Raw genomic sequence first — 16,782 nt, forward strand, 5'->3', positions numbered from 1 at the left:
TTTTGTGGACTGAACCGTCTCTGAACCCATAAAGAGCCAGTGGGCATCACAAAGGTCCCAGGTGACCCACTTGGTATAATATTCACTCTGTTCCATTCACCAGGATCTCTCCCCCACAGGCACCAACCTACATATTTGGAGGCTTTTTTCCCCTTTGCTCTCCTTCCTCAAGAGTTCAGGCACCCCTTGGGCATCTGTGGTGATCTCCTACAGAGCCAAAGCAAAGATCCCATCACTACACCCCAAGTGGTATGTAGAATAACAAAGGAGCAGTTAGGGAACACCCCAGGAGGGAATGGTGTCTTCTAGGTCATCTTGAGACCCTAGAATGTCTAATGTGTTGTCTAGGCAGCCACAAAAATGGACGTAGACTGGTGCCCTGTGCAGACAGCACAGAGGCTGTCTGAGAGGCAGAAGGACACACCCACAGGTATAAAGTCATCTTGGCACACATTGTGATGCAGGAGAAAAATGGTAGGGTGGGGACTGGGGTGTGCAAAATGAGGAGTAAACGCAGAGAAAAAAATTGCAAAAGTAAAGAATAAAGCACACGTATCTCCCCTGTTTTGGAAGATTATATACAAATAGTAGTTCTCAGGAGTTAGCCTAGAATACACATAACTGCCGGGTGCAGTTGGGTCACACCTGTAATCCTAGCTACTCAGGAGGCTGAGATCTGAGGATCACGGTTCAAAGCCAGCCGGGGCAGGAAATTCCATGAGACTCTTATCTCCAATAAACCATCAGGAAACCAGAAGTGGTGCTGTGGCTCAAGTGGTAGAGTGCTAGCCTTGAGCTGAAGAGCTGAGGGACAGCACCCAAGCCCAGAGTTCAAGCTCCACGACCAACCAACACACACACACACACACACACACACACACACACACACACACACACACACACACACACACACACACACACACACACACACACACCACTTCAAATCCCCATCCTCACTCTGATCCTGAAAGACTACTATAAAACTAGAGATGAGAATAAGGCAGTTTGATCAAATGATCATGGCTTCAGACACATGAAATTTAAACGTAGAAGGAGGAAAATTCATAGACCAGGCCAGGGCCTTCCAGGTGTCCCCTTCCCTGTAATATCTCCTCAAATCCAAGAGGAACAGCAGACCTTGTGTCCCAGGGGAGGAAGAGGGAATCTCCAAAGCTTCAGGAGGAGTAGAACAAAACATAGTCATGAGTTGCCTGGCTTTAGGAAAGAATTAGTGCTGTGTACATGCATGTGTGTGTGTGTGTGTGTCCATGAGTGTGTGAGTGCACTTGTGAGTGTGTACGCATGTGCATGCACTAGTACTGGGGCAGGGCCTGGGTACTCTTTCTTAGCTGTTTCATTCAAGGCTACCACCATAGCATGTGGGCCCCAGCTCCACTTCTGGATTTTTGCTGATTAATTGAAAAGTTTCTCTTTGACTTTCCTGCCTAGGCTGTCTTTGAACTGCAGTCCTTAGATTTCAGGCCCTTGAGCGACTCTAAGATTACAGAAGTGAGCCACCAACTCCACTGGAATATTTATAACTGACTTAGTAAGCCAAACTAGTCCTAAGTCCTAGTGCCATCTTTTCCCCTCCCCCCATGACAGGAGCCTGCTTTGTTCCATGAGAAGAACTTAAAAAGTGAGAGGAATTTGAGGTTTATATAGTGAATTTGAAGATTAAGTCTTAAAAATGGCATAATCTCACCCTGGGTTACAATTCCACTATGGAGACTTTTTCTTTGTTCTCAAGAATTGTCAGTCTCTGATTGACAGCTGGGTTTGACTCCAATCCTGACATTTTCTTCTCCTGTTCGTGATCATGTTCTATCCTGTCACTTGTGAGCACTGGTATGGGAACAGTTGGCCATCAAAGGAGAAGGAACTATGACCTGTTTGGTGGAAAGAAGAAAGCCCAAGAGCTCTCTAAAAAGGCAAAGAGATCTTGGTCAAAGAAACAGCAGTGTGGCATATACTTCCTGGTGTCCTTTCTTCCCAGGTCAGCATTTCTAGCTTCGGCAAGCCCTCTGCCCCTCTGCTTCTGGGGTAATTTTGCAGCCCTAGGCAGATATATGTTTGAACCGAGATGTAGCCCAAGGAGAAGGAAGTAAGCACTCCTTGGCAGCTATGGGGGGTGGGGGGGCAGCATTTTAGATGTCTAACCTGACAGAAGGATTTTTATGGGACAATTTATTGAGGAGATGGTCTCAGGAGAAGGAAGTACAAGAAACAGACACATACATGGAAGGAATGTAAGCAAAGTTGTAGTTCGGGGAGGGTCATGCCTCAGGCTGATTTCATGGGAAGCTTTGTAGCATGAATTGTAATTGTACCAGAGTTGTCCCATTCAGAGGCACGAGGAATGGACTAACATTCACAGTCATTTGTCATTGGCTACCCCAGGCTATACCAAGGGGAGGCATTCATGTCCACAACCCTCAAGGGTAGCCCTTCCTGTCAACTGAGGGCAATCTACCAGAGAAGGGTGAAGTTGTGAACCCTCATGGTAAATGCTTGGGTCTCTTAGCATGGTAACAAGGATCTAAGCAAGCACCAACCACAACTACTACAACAGGCGTAATAGTTGGAAATGAAATTTGTGTACTGATACACTATCTAAGGATCAACTGTGTCATACACACATCCTATCCTATGTATATAAAACATTTAAATCTTAAATCACAAGAAATCTGGGAGGAAATCTGGAAGTCCCGGGTTAAGTATACTGTGTGTGTGTGTGTGTGTGTGTGTGTGTGTGTGTGTGTGTGTGTGTGTATGTGTGTGTGTGTGTGTGTGTGTGTGTGTGTGTGTGTGTGTGTGTGTGTGTACTGTGTTTCAAGTTATAAACACAGAAAATGTCCTGGTTGCTTTTCTATTTGGATGAGGCTGAAGAAGATAAATATACAAGTAGGGTTTGGGGAACAGAGAAGAAGCAAAACAGAAAAGGCAATAAATAAATAAATCCTAGTTATGTCTTCTTAAAATATCCTTTTTTTCATGAAAGCTTCCTTGATTCTTATCCTGGAAGAGAAAATTGTGAGACTTTCATTTAACAGGATTATCTTGAAGCTAAAGGTCAACAAACCTATTTACTTGGAGGAAAGGTAGAATTTTACTCACATCCAAGTTCAGCTCGGTCAAGTTTTAGTGCAAGTTGAAACTGGGTTTTTAGATTCCAGGCCCAAAGTCTAGGAGTCTCAACTTAGGGCTGTTCACTTACCCCATATGTCAAATAAAGAGATGGAGAAAGATTTATTGCATGGAAGCATGAGAAGACAACATTCCAGTACATCTTCACCTGTCTTCAGAGGTACAGACATTAGAGGTACACAGGTACAGAATTATGGGCAAGGAGTGAAAACAATATGCATAACTGAAACAATCCCAGTCTAAAACATGGCCTCATTGACTATCAACATGGGTTGGGGCAGAGACAATCAGTCATGGAACCAAGGTACATCCATATTAGTGGATCATACAATATGTTTTTGTATGTTGGCTTATTTCCTTTAACACATGGTGTCTTTAGAGTTTGTCTAAGTTGTACCAGGCATCGGGATTCCATAAAACTGAATTTCACATATTATATCTGTATACTGTGGTTTTATGGAGGACCAGAAACTGTTTTTTGGAATATTGTGATTTTTCCACCTATAAAGGACCAGTTCCATTATTTGAGTTAAACACACCCATCAAGCCTACCAGGATTAAAGTAGAAGCTGTGCCTGGAGCCAGTGGTTCACATCTGTAATGCTAGCTATTCAGGAGGCTGAAATCTGTGGACTGAGGTTCAATACCAGCCTGGGCAGGAAAGTCTGTGAGGCTCTTATCTACAATTAACCACCAAAAAATCAGATATGGAGCTGTGGCTCAAGTGGTAGAGCACCAGCTTAGTGCAAACAAACTAAAGGATACCACCTAAGTCCTGAGTTCAAGCCCCAAAATGAACACAAAATTAAAATAATAAAAGAATGAAATGAAATGGCAGCTGTGTGCCATGACCTCCTATTCTCCTCCTGTTGCCAGCTGTTAGCACAATCCTTAGCACATTATATAAGTTCCCAGTCGTTATATATTGTTCTAAGCCCTGGTTACTCATGCCTATAATCCTAACTACCCAGGAGCTCTGAGATCACAGTTCAAAGCCAGCCTGGACAGAAAAATATTTTGACACTCTTATGTCCAAACAATCATCAAAAAACCAGAAGTAGAGCTTTGGTTCAAGTGGTAGAGTACCGGCCTTTGGTGAAATAGCTAAGGGACAGAGCCCTGGCCCTGAGTTCCAGCCCCAAGACTGGTACACACACACACACACACACACACACACACACACACACACACACACACACACACAAGAAGAAGAAGAAGAAGAAGAAGAAGAAGAAGAAGAGGAGGAGGAGGAGGAGGAGGAGGAGGAGGAGGAGGAGGAGGAGGAGGAGGAGGAGGAGGAGGAGGAGGAGGAGGAGGAGGAGGAGGGGGAGGGGGAGGAGGAAGGAGGAGGAGGAAGAAGGAGGAGGAAGAAGGAGGAGGAGCAGGAGGAGGAGGAGGAAGAAGAAGAAAAAGGAAAGAAAAGAAAAACAGAAAAAGCAACTCTTCAAGCAATACCTAAGGCACTGTCAGGTTGCCATTCAAATAGGCAAGCAAGTGTATAAGACTCGGAGTTCAAGCTCCAGTATAAGAAAAAAATGTGTAACTACCAGTCCCATCCACAATCATTCCTTCCTTCTTATTTGAACCTACTACTGTTAAATTTTTTTCTCTTGATGTAATTCCAGGAAGTGGCATTGTGGCTCAACTGGTAGAACGCTAACCTTGAGCACAAAGAGGTTCAGGGACAGTACCCAGGCCCTGAGTTCAAACCCCACAACCACCACCAACAACAAAAGTTATAATTCCAGATGTATTCTGCCATCTTGGTACTTGAGCTTATGTAGACAAGCTTCTCAGAGAGTTCATTTCTCTAAGTTGCCCATTCCCTTCTAATTTGGCCGGTGTCTGCATTTTTCTCCACAGAAGTCAAAGACTATGAGCCTCCTTTTGGTTCCAAGGTTCGGGAGCACCCTTGCGTGGAAAGCATGAAGGACAACGTGCTGAGGGATCGAGGGCGACCAGAAATACCGAGCTTCTGGCTCAACCACCAGGTAAGGAGTGACAGCTCTGAAGGAGCTTTGTGACTAGGAGAGAATTTTGAATAATGGGCTTAAACACCAAGGCAGGTCCCTTTGTACATTATAATGGACCAAATTACTCTTGACCGTATCATCAGTTACAGCCGATCACCATGTATATACAGCACCCCAAAACATCAGGAAGACATTGGGTACATTTTTATTTTTCCAGTTTCCCCTGCTTCTCCCCCTTCTATTGATTCTGGGTTGAAGTATTTTGCCTCTGCTTTTTACTTCCACACCAGGAGTTTTTATCTCAATCCATTTGCTTTCCCAAATGTTTTCCTCTGGGGTTCTTCCACTTTGGGAGGAAACACTTCATAATTGCAAACAAGCAGGACTATCAGGTAAGTGGACTGAGAGGTGACGGCTGGATGCAAGGTCTACAAGGTTTGCACATGTGGCTTGGAGGCTGCAGGTGCTCACATGAGGAAAGAGGTTGACTCACCCCTAGAACAGAAAACTGAAGATTTTCTGTTCCATGGAGGAACAGAAAACCTGCTCACTTGGCACAACTTAATGGCTTCTCAGTTTTCCTTTCCAAGAAACCGAAGCTGCTGGGAACCAGTGTCTCATGCTGTAGCCCTAGCTTCTCAGGAAGCTGGTCTAAGAATCATACTTTGAAGCCAACCTGGGCAGAAAAATTAGTGAGACGCTTATCTCCAATGAACCAGCAAAATGACCAAAAGTGGGGCTGTGGTCAAGTGGTAAAGTTCTGGCTTTGACCAAAAAAGCTAAGGGAGAGCACCTAGGCCCTGAGTTCAAGCTCCAGAGTTGGCACAAAAGGAAAAAGAGACCTGGGAAGCAGTGGCTTACACTGTAATTGTAGCTACTCAGGAAGCTGAGACCTGAGGATCATGGTTAGAATCCAGTCCAAGTAGGAAAGTCTGTAAGACTTTTATCTCCAGTTATCCACCAAAAAGCCAGAAGTGGAGCTGTGGTTCCAGTAGTGGAGTGCTGGCCTTGAGTTCAAGCCCCAGAAAGGAAAAAAGAGAGAAAGAGGGGGACTTATTTACAACAATTAGTATATGTCTGGGACAAGCAGAAAAGGTCAAAACTATGTACATATGACCAGATAGGATGATGTTAAGAGAAATAAGCCCCAAGATAGGGACACAAGTGGTTTTTTCTTTCTTGCTATTGTTTCTAACGTATTTATAATGTACCATGTGATTTTTTTGTTGTTGTTGTTGCTTTGTATGATCCTTCTTCATGGTATAACCCCTGTTTTCACTGTATTTGATGTTGGTCTAACTTGGGGAGGGGAAGGGAAAAAACAAAATGTTTAAATAGGGATACAGGTTGACCCATTGTAACAATGAGATGTACAAGACACTATGTTGAAAAACAAACTTTATAATTTAGGTGGTGGCGGGGGAGGAGTGTAGTTGTGGAAGTGGGAGGGAAGGGATGGTAGGGAGAAAACAAAGGAGGAGGCAACAATGCTTGATAGGAAATGTACTCATTACCTTGTTCATGTAACTGTAACCACTCTGTATAGTATTTTTACTGTACTTATTTAAAAAAAGAAAGGGGGTTGGGAAAAAACAAGAGAGAGAAGAAAAGAAAGGACAAAGATAAAAGAATAAATGGAAGAAAAGAAAGAAAAAGAAAGAAAGAAACAAACAAACAAAGAGAGAGGAAGGAAGGAAGGAAGGAAGGAAGGAAGGAAGGAAGGAAGGAAGGAAGGAAAGAGAGGGAGGGAGGGAGGGAGGAAGGGGAAAGGGAAAGGAAAGGGGAAAGGGAAAGGAAAGGAGAAAAGAAAAGAAAAGAAAAACAGAGCTTTCAGAGCAGCACACTGGCCTAGGGATCCAGGAAGGACTATCTGAACTCTGCATTCAGGGACACTTGATGAAGGCTATGATTAGATTTTTTAAAAAATATAGGTCATGAATAAGAGAAAAGTGGTAGAAATCTGACACACCCAGGAAACAGTCCTCATTGGAGAAGGACGAGAACAGCACTTCCCTTTCCCACTGGCAGATAAACTCTTTATTGCCAGTTTTGGATGAATTCCCTCATCCATGAAGGCTGAGGCTGTTGGAGGTTTTCCTAAGGGCAGGGCACATTCAGATAAGCAATGGAAACAGCAAACCAGGAGCAATCAAGAAGACAAATGGAAGGAAGTCTGGTATGAGCCAGCACTGGCCCAGAGCAAGTTAACCCTGAGAGGGCCTGGTGAACCAGGGACTGCTGAGGGTCAGGGACTTTTCTAGGCTTCCAAGAAAACTGTCTTTGACTCAAAAGGTGCACGGCTGTTTGCATAAACACTGAAATAAGAGGCAAGAATGGTTGGTTCCTTTCACACTCTATGGCCTCGTCTTGCTGTACAGTTATTTTAATGAAGCCATTATTCATGATGATAAAATTCTAGAAAGATGTTGCATAATACATTTTTTCTCTTAATGAGATTTGTTGCCCTATTGATTTCGAGTTAATGCTTAATATGTAATTTAATTTACCCCCTGTAATTAGGGTGCCTGAATAAAATAAAATAAATACTAGAATCCCAACAAGAGCACTACTCTTAACAGGGCCATCAATCAATACTGTCAATTAGGTGAATTACTCAATTAATTCAACATCAAGAACTCATGGACTGGCAAGGGAGCGAATGAAGCTCCAAGATATGTTGGGGCAGTTATTGGTACAAAAAGACAAGTGCCTGCTCCCCAAAGCAGGGTTAGGCAGACCTGTCCTGCCCTGTCTACATAGGAAGATCACAAATGGCAGCATTTACTGTCTAAATGGGAAGAGCCAATTCTATTTCCACCTGTCAGACCTGCTGCTTAGCATTGACTTGCTTTATATTCAGAAGGCCTGACAAGGTAACAAAAAAATATTTGCAATGCAAAAGAAAAATCAAGTCAGTGAAGAATACTCTTGTAACATTTCCTGGACTTTATATGTTGGGGGTGAACCCTATGAATCAGTCAAGCACATCTGGCATACAGAGACAGCCATGTTACAAAATCCAGCCCAGTGCTGGAGGAGAGGAATAGGGTATCGCAGCCTCACTGTTGACAGCTCTAGAAGCTGATACTGGGTAATCAGCTGACCACTGTGGGCTAGGATCTTCCTGCAGTGTTACAATAGTCATATGTATATGATCCATCTACTTGACCTTCTGGAGAAGATAAAACTCCAAAGACAATAAAAGGTGAGACAGCGTGGGTGGAAGTAAAAAGAAAGAAAGAAAGGAGGGAGAGAAGGAGAGAGGAAAGAAGGCAGGGGGGACAGAAGGAAGAAGGAAGGAACAAAGGAAGGAAGGAAGGAAGGAAAGAAGGAAGGAAGGAAGTTTCCAAGCAGAGAAACTATCCTGTGTGATATGATCATGGCAGATGCATGTCCTTACATTTGTCACACCCATAAGATGTACATGATAGTGGGAACAGTAATGTATTCATGTTGGTTGTGTGGAGCCCACCTGTTAATGGTGCCTTTTGGTCCCTTCTCCCGTGGCAGGGCATCCAGATGGTGTGCGAAACGCTGACGGAGTGCTGGGACCATGACCCAGAGGCCCGTCTCACGGCTCAATGTGTGGCGGAGCGCTTCAGTGAGCTGGAGCACCTGGACAGACTATCGGGGAGGAGCTGCTCAGAGGAGAAGATTCCAGAAGATGGCTCACTGAACACTACCAAATAGCTCTTCTGGAGCTGGCCAGACCAAGTTCAAAGAGGCTGTATCATTACCAAAGAACAGAGGCAACAGCTGACTATCCTGAACTGATGCTTCCTGGAAAAGGAAGGCATCCCTCCCTCCTATGTGAGCCATAGGCTGAGCAGAACCTGCAGCATCAGAGAATGAGTGTCAGAAAGCATTCTATGCCTTTGACCTTGTCATGGGATAAGCTGTGTTAGCACTTCCTCAGGAAAATAAGATTGATTTTTTTTACAATAGCCAATAACATTTGCACTTTATTAATGCCTGTATATAAATAAGGAATAGCTATGTTTTATATCTATATCTATATCTATATATATGTCTTTATCTATATATACATATATCTATATAGCTACAGCCATACTCTGAAAAGAGAAAAGGAAGAAGATCAAATAGTTCCAGGAAATGGTTTCTATTGGAGCTGTTGAGTGAGAAGGACAGGATTCAAGATAGCATTGGCACTTGACAATCACATGCACCAGGGCTCTCTGACTATAGGATGGGAAGTCTTTGCATAAGAAGATCATTCCTCAACTCCTGCTTTGCTATGTTGCATTTTCTTTAGCAATAATTACACATTTTCTTCTGCAATAATGACTCGCAGCACAAGAGGTTTTCCCTGGCCGTTGAGCTAAGTACAGTTGCACTGAGTTTGAGGACCATTATTCCTGGAGTTGCTTCTTCTGGGCTTTGCTCTTGATCCTCACACCCCATATCTAATGATTAGTGAATCTTCCTCACCCTAATTCAGAAACTCAGTCCTATCTAGGACTTTGAATGTCTTAAGCTCATCTTTTACTTTCCCAGGCTGTAGGAAATTAGGATATTTTCTGTGAAATTGCCACGTTATCTACTAGTAAAATTGATCTTATGGACTCTCCTATACTATGCCACTATGGCCCACTCCCAAACTTTATTCTTTCCTAAGAGGGAACTGCTCTTCCTATCCCTCTCTCCCCATCTCTGGGGCTCTTTGTGTGTAATTTTTGGCACACTTCTGCTTTGTCTCCAGTTTGCTATGCAAACACCCAGGGGTTCCATTTTCTGCTCCGTACATTCTGTCCTAGTGGAGGATTTGAACACAGTACTGCCACTCCTCAGGCACTTTAAATAGATGTTTGGCTTGTCTATTTACAGTATTTTTTAAAGAGTGAGCCATTTAAAAAAGTAGTTGAAGATTTTGCAGTAAAATCTGGAACCCAGGTAAGACTAGTAAATGGTTTCGAGGTTGGTGAGTCTGTACCACTTCCTAAAGCTGTAGACACTTCAAAAGCTGCTTTACTCTTTACTGTAAACATTGGTGATTCCTGCCACGCATGCCCAGCCCAGTCTAGGGATGAAAACTGCCCCTAACCAAGATCCCTGTGAGAACTGTGCATTCAGACAGCCCTTCTCTGGCTGCAGAATTGTGGTTGACTGCCTTTTCTGGTGATAATATTCTAAGTTGACCCTTCATTGGACTAAAAGGGGCCCCTTCTTTGCCCATGTGGTCCTGACCAACCCAGGTCTCTTTTATTCCCTTTGTATGTGAGTGGCAGCTCTTTCTCCAGGTAGCCTTTGTCCTGACTGCCAGTGGCTACACTAGGCTTGTCATCCTCCTCTATGCAGAAATCACTAGTGAGGACTTCAGCATCCCATGTGCCGTTAGGAAATCAGTGTCTACTGAGACAAGAACAAACTATGAGTTTTAATACTCTATAGGAAACTTGTTAATCCATGAACAAATGTTAATGCTGCAAGCAACTATGTCTTCTTAAAAAAAAATGTTTTGAAGCTACTTACTTTCAGCCAAATAGGAATATGAAAGAGGGACTGACAGTGAGCTGAACAGCTGCTTGGATTGTGGGAGGGTTCATCTCAATGAGGTGTTAGGGTACACGCTAGAATTGGGGTATACTTCACACACCCTGCTTAGTGAAGGTGTGTCTGGAGAGCTCAGGATATGGGCTGAGCCAGTGCCTGAGTACCCTAGAGGCCCAGGAATGCCACTTGTGCCTACAGCTTGCCAGGCCAATAGCTGTGGCTCATTGACCTCTAGTTGTGAATTCTAGAATATTGGTCTGGGGGATATCCCAGATTCAAGAGAGTTTTTACTTCCAGGTCATGAGCATAAACTGGAACATAGTGTCAGACAATACTGTGGCTTGTTTTCTTGATTTTTTTTTTTCTTATCCAAAAAAGTGACCAAGGAATAACATTCTGTAGTTCCTACAAATACTGAGTTTTCTTCACTACTCTATGCAAAGGAACAGTTTTATTCTCTTATGGGATATTTCAGCCATACTCATGTATTAAAATAGGAATGTGAATGCTCAGAACTCAACAATACCAAGAACTTATTTTAATTCTATGCATCATTTGTCTTTTATATAAGGAAAATGTTTATTAGATTGAATAAAGCAAAATGCTCAGGTGAGCTGCCTGTCTCCTGTGGTTATTGCTAGTGTATAATCCCATTAATGTCACTTGATTATTTTGCAGTGTGTGATGATGTCACTGGCACATCTGCTCCAGCTGAGTCATGTATATTGTCTTCTTCAACTGACCATCTTGTTCCTTGAGAAACAGATCCATCCTAGTACTTCACAAATAGAAGATGGAATGGTTGTTTTTTTTTTTTTGTAGACTGCACCTTATCCCTCTGTCCTTTCAAAAAGCAACTTAAAGATGCTTTTGCTGGCTTTTGCAAAGTCTCCCAACTTTGTATCTTTGCCCTTTGATCTGAATTATCCTCTACTGTGTTCAATTTGGCAAAAAAAAAAAAGGGCCTTAGATAACCATCTAATGGAAGGAAAAGTGCCCCTCAGACAGGCAATGTCTTATTATCTTAATGCAGACAGTCTCAAACAGGAGATCACCCTGTTCCTGTTCCAGTTCTAAAGCGGTAACAATTTCCCTAAAATTCTTTTTGGGACAGAGACTAAGCTAATGATCAGTTTGGCCATACCTTTGACTTGAGACTGTTTTAAGCATGCATATCATTCTTACCCTCTTCTCTCAATCTTCTTTTCTAACTGGAAGCCATTGTCTGTGCCCCAGAAAACGGTTGGCGATGTATTGCGTATTGTCTTCCCATGGCTGCCATGTCATTGCTCTCCTTTCTCTGCCCTCCATTCAGCCTTTCCTTTTTCTTTTTGGCATATAGGGGAGAGTGGGTATACCTTACTTGGGACTCCTGGAATTTGGGCCTGGGTTACAAATGCCCAGCTTCATTCTGGCTTGGTGTCCTTCCAGGGGCCACGTGGCCTCCCCTCATCACAGGAGCTGCTTTGACCCACAGTTCCAGTGACTGTCACAGTGCAGGCTGTGGACGCAGAAGCTCCCACTTGTTCAGTTTTCTCCATTCCTCATACTAGCAGGCTATTGGCTGTCTTGGATGGCTGTCCTGTGACACACTTCCCACATCCTTTCGTCCTGCCACTGGATCCCCTTTGTGCTCTTCAGTGACTTATTTGAATGGCAAGATGAAAACACTTTAGGAAATGGATTCCACACTATTGCTTGAAGATATGCATGTGTATTTGCATGTGCATTTGTGTGTGTATGTATATATGTGTATGTGTGCATGTGTTGGTGGCATTTTAGCCACACTTCTACTTCTGGTAGCTTTTTTTGGTTAATTAAAAGTAAGAGTCTCTAGGACTTTCCTTTCTGGAGCTGGCTTTGAACTAAAATCTTCAGATCTCAGCCTCCTGAGTAACTAGGTTTATATGCATAAGCCATTGGTGCCTGGCAAGAGTTTCTTGTGATAAAGCAGATTGTATCTTTTCTGCCTATACTTCAAACTACCTGATATGGGATCTGTGGGATGTTGTGACTTCTAAGTTATCTACTTGGTTCAGAACCACTATGTTGCTAGTTACTATGGTAGTGTCTATATCAGTGTCACCATCCTCCACATTGCTGACAATTTATGTCAATGATTCTGGGTTGCAGGAGAGAGAAAGTTGTCTTACGTGTTATAGTATCTTTGGTAACAGCAGTGTTCTTTACCTACTAGATACCAGACATACCAAACCCACACTGAAAAGTTTGTCCAGACATTGTCATATGTGTGCTAAGGGGTAAAATCCCTCTTTGGTAAGAAGTACTGAGATAGGAGATGGAGTCCTATTGTGGGCATGGCTATAGTCAAATTTCCTGCTCCACTTTCAGCTGTGAGATTGGGTCAAATGACTTAACCTCTCTCCATGTATAAGGTGGGTTTTCACCGCCTCATTACATACAGATGTGCCCTCTGCTAAACTATATACCCAATATTTTGGAATTGTCTTGAACTTGGGAAAATCTTCAGTCATGTGGGCCAATACAAGCGCTTGATTTAGAAATTACCAAGTGCTGCTTTTACATATTGGGGGATTTTGAGGAGCATATGTTATTACACAGAGAAACTAGATAAGTTCCACAGGCCATAGGACAGAAACGGATCCAACTGTGTGAGGCTTGCTCATCTGAGGAAAGCTTTCATTCACTGAGTGCCTGCTGTGTCATGGGATTTAACCCTCCAGTGGTCTGGGAGATGAATAGCATAGTCATTTAAGAGGAAGAACTCAGTTCCCAGAGCTTAAGGAAGAAGCCCAAAATCTCAGGACGCAGCATCTGGCTGTAAATACAAGTTACCCGGGACCTGGCATGTGAAAGAACTATCATTCATGGTTCTTTTGTTTGTTTTGTTTTGCGCCAGCATGGGGCCTTGAATTCAGGACCTAGGTGCTGCCCCTTAGCTTTTTGGCTCAAAACTGGTACTTTACCACTGAGCCACAGCTCTACTTCCAGCTTTTGCTGGTCAGTTGGTGATAAGAATCTTATCGATTTTCCTATGCAGATGGCTTTAAGCCTTGATCCTCAGATCTCAGCCACTTGAATAGTGAGGATTACAGGTATGAGCCACCAGAAGCTGACTGATGCTTAGTTCTTTTCTCTGTTTCATGCTGTTTCCTGAAGGAACTGGCCTGCCTAGTAAGACAAAAATGTCACCCCATGATAAAATTCTACAAGGCCCCATCTATTCATCAGGAGTTGTCCTTATCTTTCTCCTTCCAGCTCCATTTGTTGCATGAAAGCCAAGAAGATAACCATTCATGGCATTATTCAATGTGCTTGCCACTCACCTGGTAAGTATTGTCTAAATACTTGCTGAGAGAATAATTGGAAGATGAGTGAATGTGTTTAGACAGTGTTCCCTGGGTGTAAAATGTGAACTTATTACCTGAGGTGATTTCAGAATGTGCTAACCTTTAAGAACGTTATTTTTCCTGGGCACTGGAGGCTCACCCTATAATCCTAGCTATACCGGAGGAGGCTGATCTGAGGATCCTGATTCAAAGCCAGCCCAGGCAGAAATGTCTGTAGACACTTAGCTCCAATTAACTAGCAAAAAGCCAGAAGTGGAGCTATGGCTCAGGGGTAGAATACTAGCCTTGAGCAAAAAAGCTAAAGGACAGTGCCTAGACCTTGAGTTACAGGCACACACACACACACACACACACACACACACACACACACACACACACACAAGAACATGATTTTTAGTGTATCTGCCTTTATTTGAACATATTTTAGAAAAATTATTAAGCCTAGACTTTTACAACTATGACCTCTTGAAATATAGATGAATAAAAATTTGAAAATTAAAAAATTAAAAAATTGAATTAAGTACAGAATAGCACTGATTTGTGGTAATTTCAGGAGATGTAAATATGAATGATGAGGAACTCCATCCAAGGAAGAAAAGCTGTATCAATTGCTAACACTTACGGGGCACCTACATTGTTACAGAAACGTGTACACTGTTCTCTTCTTTGCCTTTATCTGCTTTTATCCTTAAGACAAACCTATGCAGTCATCTTATCTATTATAGATAAGAAAACTTTAGCAAGATCTTCCTAAGGGACCCCAAGCTAGCAGTCATTAGCACCAAGATTTGAACTAAAGCAACTGGGTTCCAAGAGGTGAAACTCATATGCTGAACACCAGTAGGAGCCTCTGAAGATCTCACATGTCTGAGAAGGAAGATAAGTAAGCACTTGAGGGGAGGAGCTGGCTACTCTATGCCCAAGGAGAGAAAATTCTTCCTTTAGTGCGCAAAGGACTCTGGGCTCAGGCCCAAGAGCTTCAGCCAAAACAGGAGTCAAGGTCTTCTAACCACTCTATACTCTGTTTTGGAGTTTCAGTACTGGCTACTGCAGGGCTAGGAGAATTCACAGTTGGCAGTGTGCCTCCAAGTGCCCTCAGCAAGGATTCTATCCCTTTGACTAAACAGCATCTTTGAATGGAAGACATAGCCCAGTGCTAATGGCTCAAGCCTGTAATCCTGGCTATTCAGAAGGCTAATATCTGAGGATTGCAGTTCAAACCAAGCCTGAGCAGAAAGTCTGAGAGATTCTTACCTACAGTTAACCACCAAAATGCCAGAAGTGGAGCTGTAGCTCAAGTGATAGAGCGCTAACCTTGAGCATAAAAGCTAAGGGATAGCATCCTAGGCCCTGAGTTCAAATCCCAGTTCTGGCACAAAAAACAAAAAACACAAACATTAAAAAAAAATCTACTTTGTGCCCTACAGTTCCTAATTTGTGGTGGCTTGGTGTTTAACTTTCTATGCAAATGACATGCTAATAGACTAGTCCTGAGGGAAATTCCTTCCCTAAAGGACTGACTGGGAACTTTTCATTTAGACAGGCTTGTCTATCCATTTTCACTAAAGCCACCACATTTAGCATTGGCTCATTTTGATCATTTTCTTCCTGAAATAGCAGCCTAATCATTGCTTATCACAATTCTAATTAGTTTCTATAAAAAAAGAAACTTGAATAATTATAGCTCCATAGTCTGTGGGTTTGGGGCCATGTCTATCAGGCCTACTTTGCAAACTATGCTGATAAAGATAAGACTGTGAACTTGCCCACAGTACATGGCCTGCCAATCAATCTCACAATGTGATTTAATTTAATGCTGATATACCTCCTGATTTTCAGTGCATTTAAAAGTAGCTTAACAGTCTTCCAATGCTGATTAAGCTAAAATTTCACACACCTTAAAGCTTGTTCTGTTGACTCTCTCTCTCTCTCTCTTTTACACATACACATACACATAATTATTTTTTTTTCCTTTGGTGCAGTCCTGGGGGTTTGAACTCAAGGCTTTGGTGCTATCCTTGAGGTTTTTGTTTGCTCAAGGCTAGAGCTCTACCACTTAACCCACTGCTCTACTTCTGGCTTTCTGAAGGTTAATTGGAGATAAGACTCTGATAGATTTTCCTTCAGGGGTTGGCTTTGAGTTGAGATCCTCAGGCTAAATCTCCGGAGTAGCTAGGATTACAGGTAGGAGCCACTGGCAGTTGACCTTATTGATTCTTTTTTGTTGTAGTTGTTGGTCATGGGGCTTGAACTCTAGGCTTGAGTGCTGTCCCTGTTGTCCCTCAGCTCTTCAGCTCAAGGCTAGTGCTCTACCACTTGAGCCACAGCGCCACTTCTAGTTTTCTGTTGGTTTATTGGAGATAAGCATCTCATGGACTTTCCTTCTCAGGCTGGCTTTGAATTGTGATCCTCAGATCTAAACCTCTTGAGCAGCCACCAGCTGTGGCTCAAGTGGTTGCATGATAGCCTTGAGCAAAAAAAGCTTAGGGACAGCACTTAGGCTGTGAATTCTCTCTCTCTCTCTCTCTCTCTCTCTCTCTCTCACACACACACACACACACACACACACACACACACACCTTTCCACTTCCTTGGTATGTGACGAATGGGCTAGGAGGCAAGGAAATAGAGGAAGGAGCATTTTCTGAGGTCTGTGAGGATACAACTGCACTAGAAAAGGGTTACAAGGAGGTTGGTGCAGAGTGAGTTATGGGAGAAGTAGAGGAGTACTAAACAAATCCATTCCTTCAGGCCCTGGTTGGTGCAGAGTCAGTTAAGGGAGAAGTAGAGGAGTACTAAACAAATCCATTCCTTCAGGC

General features: G+C 43.0%; 1 protein-coding gene across 1 annotated transcript in view; it reads left to right on the plus strand.

Annotated features, from left to right (window-relative positions):
* The window catches only part of Tgfbr2 (transforming growth factor beta receptor 2), a 93,100-nt gene extending 81,856 nt beyond the window's left edge, over positions 1–11,244 (plus strand). Inside the window, exons 6-7 of the mRNA XM_070006479.1 lie at positions 5,011–5,138; positions 8,631–11,244. Of these exons, the coding sequence (XP_069862580.1) occupies positions 5,011–5,138; positions 8,631–8,810 (308 nt within the window). The 3' untranslated portion in view covers positions 8,811–11,244. The remainder of the gene's footprint in view (positions 1–5,010; positions 5,139–8,630) is intronic.
* The last annotated feature ends 5,538 nt before the right edge of the window (positions 11,245–16,782 follow it).

Source organism: Dipodomys merriami, unplaced genomic scaffold, assembly GCF_024711535.1.
Source record: "Dipodomys merriami isolate MVZ:Mamm:240054 unplaced genomic scaffold, mDipMer1.0.p SCAF_7, whole genome shotgun sequence".
In the NCBI taxonomy this organism is placed as follows: domain Eukaryota; kingdom Metazoa; phylum Chordata; class Mammalia; order Rodentia; family Heteromyidae; genus Dipodomys; species Dipodomys merriami.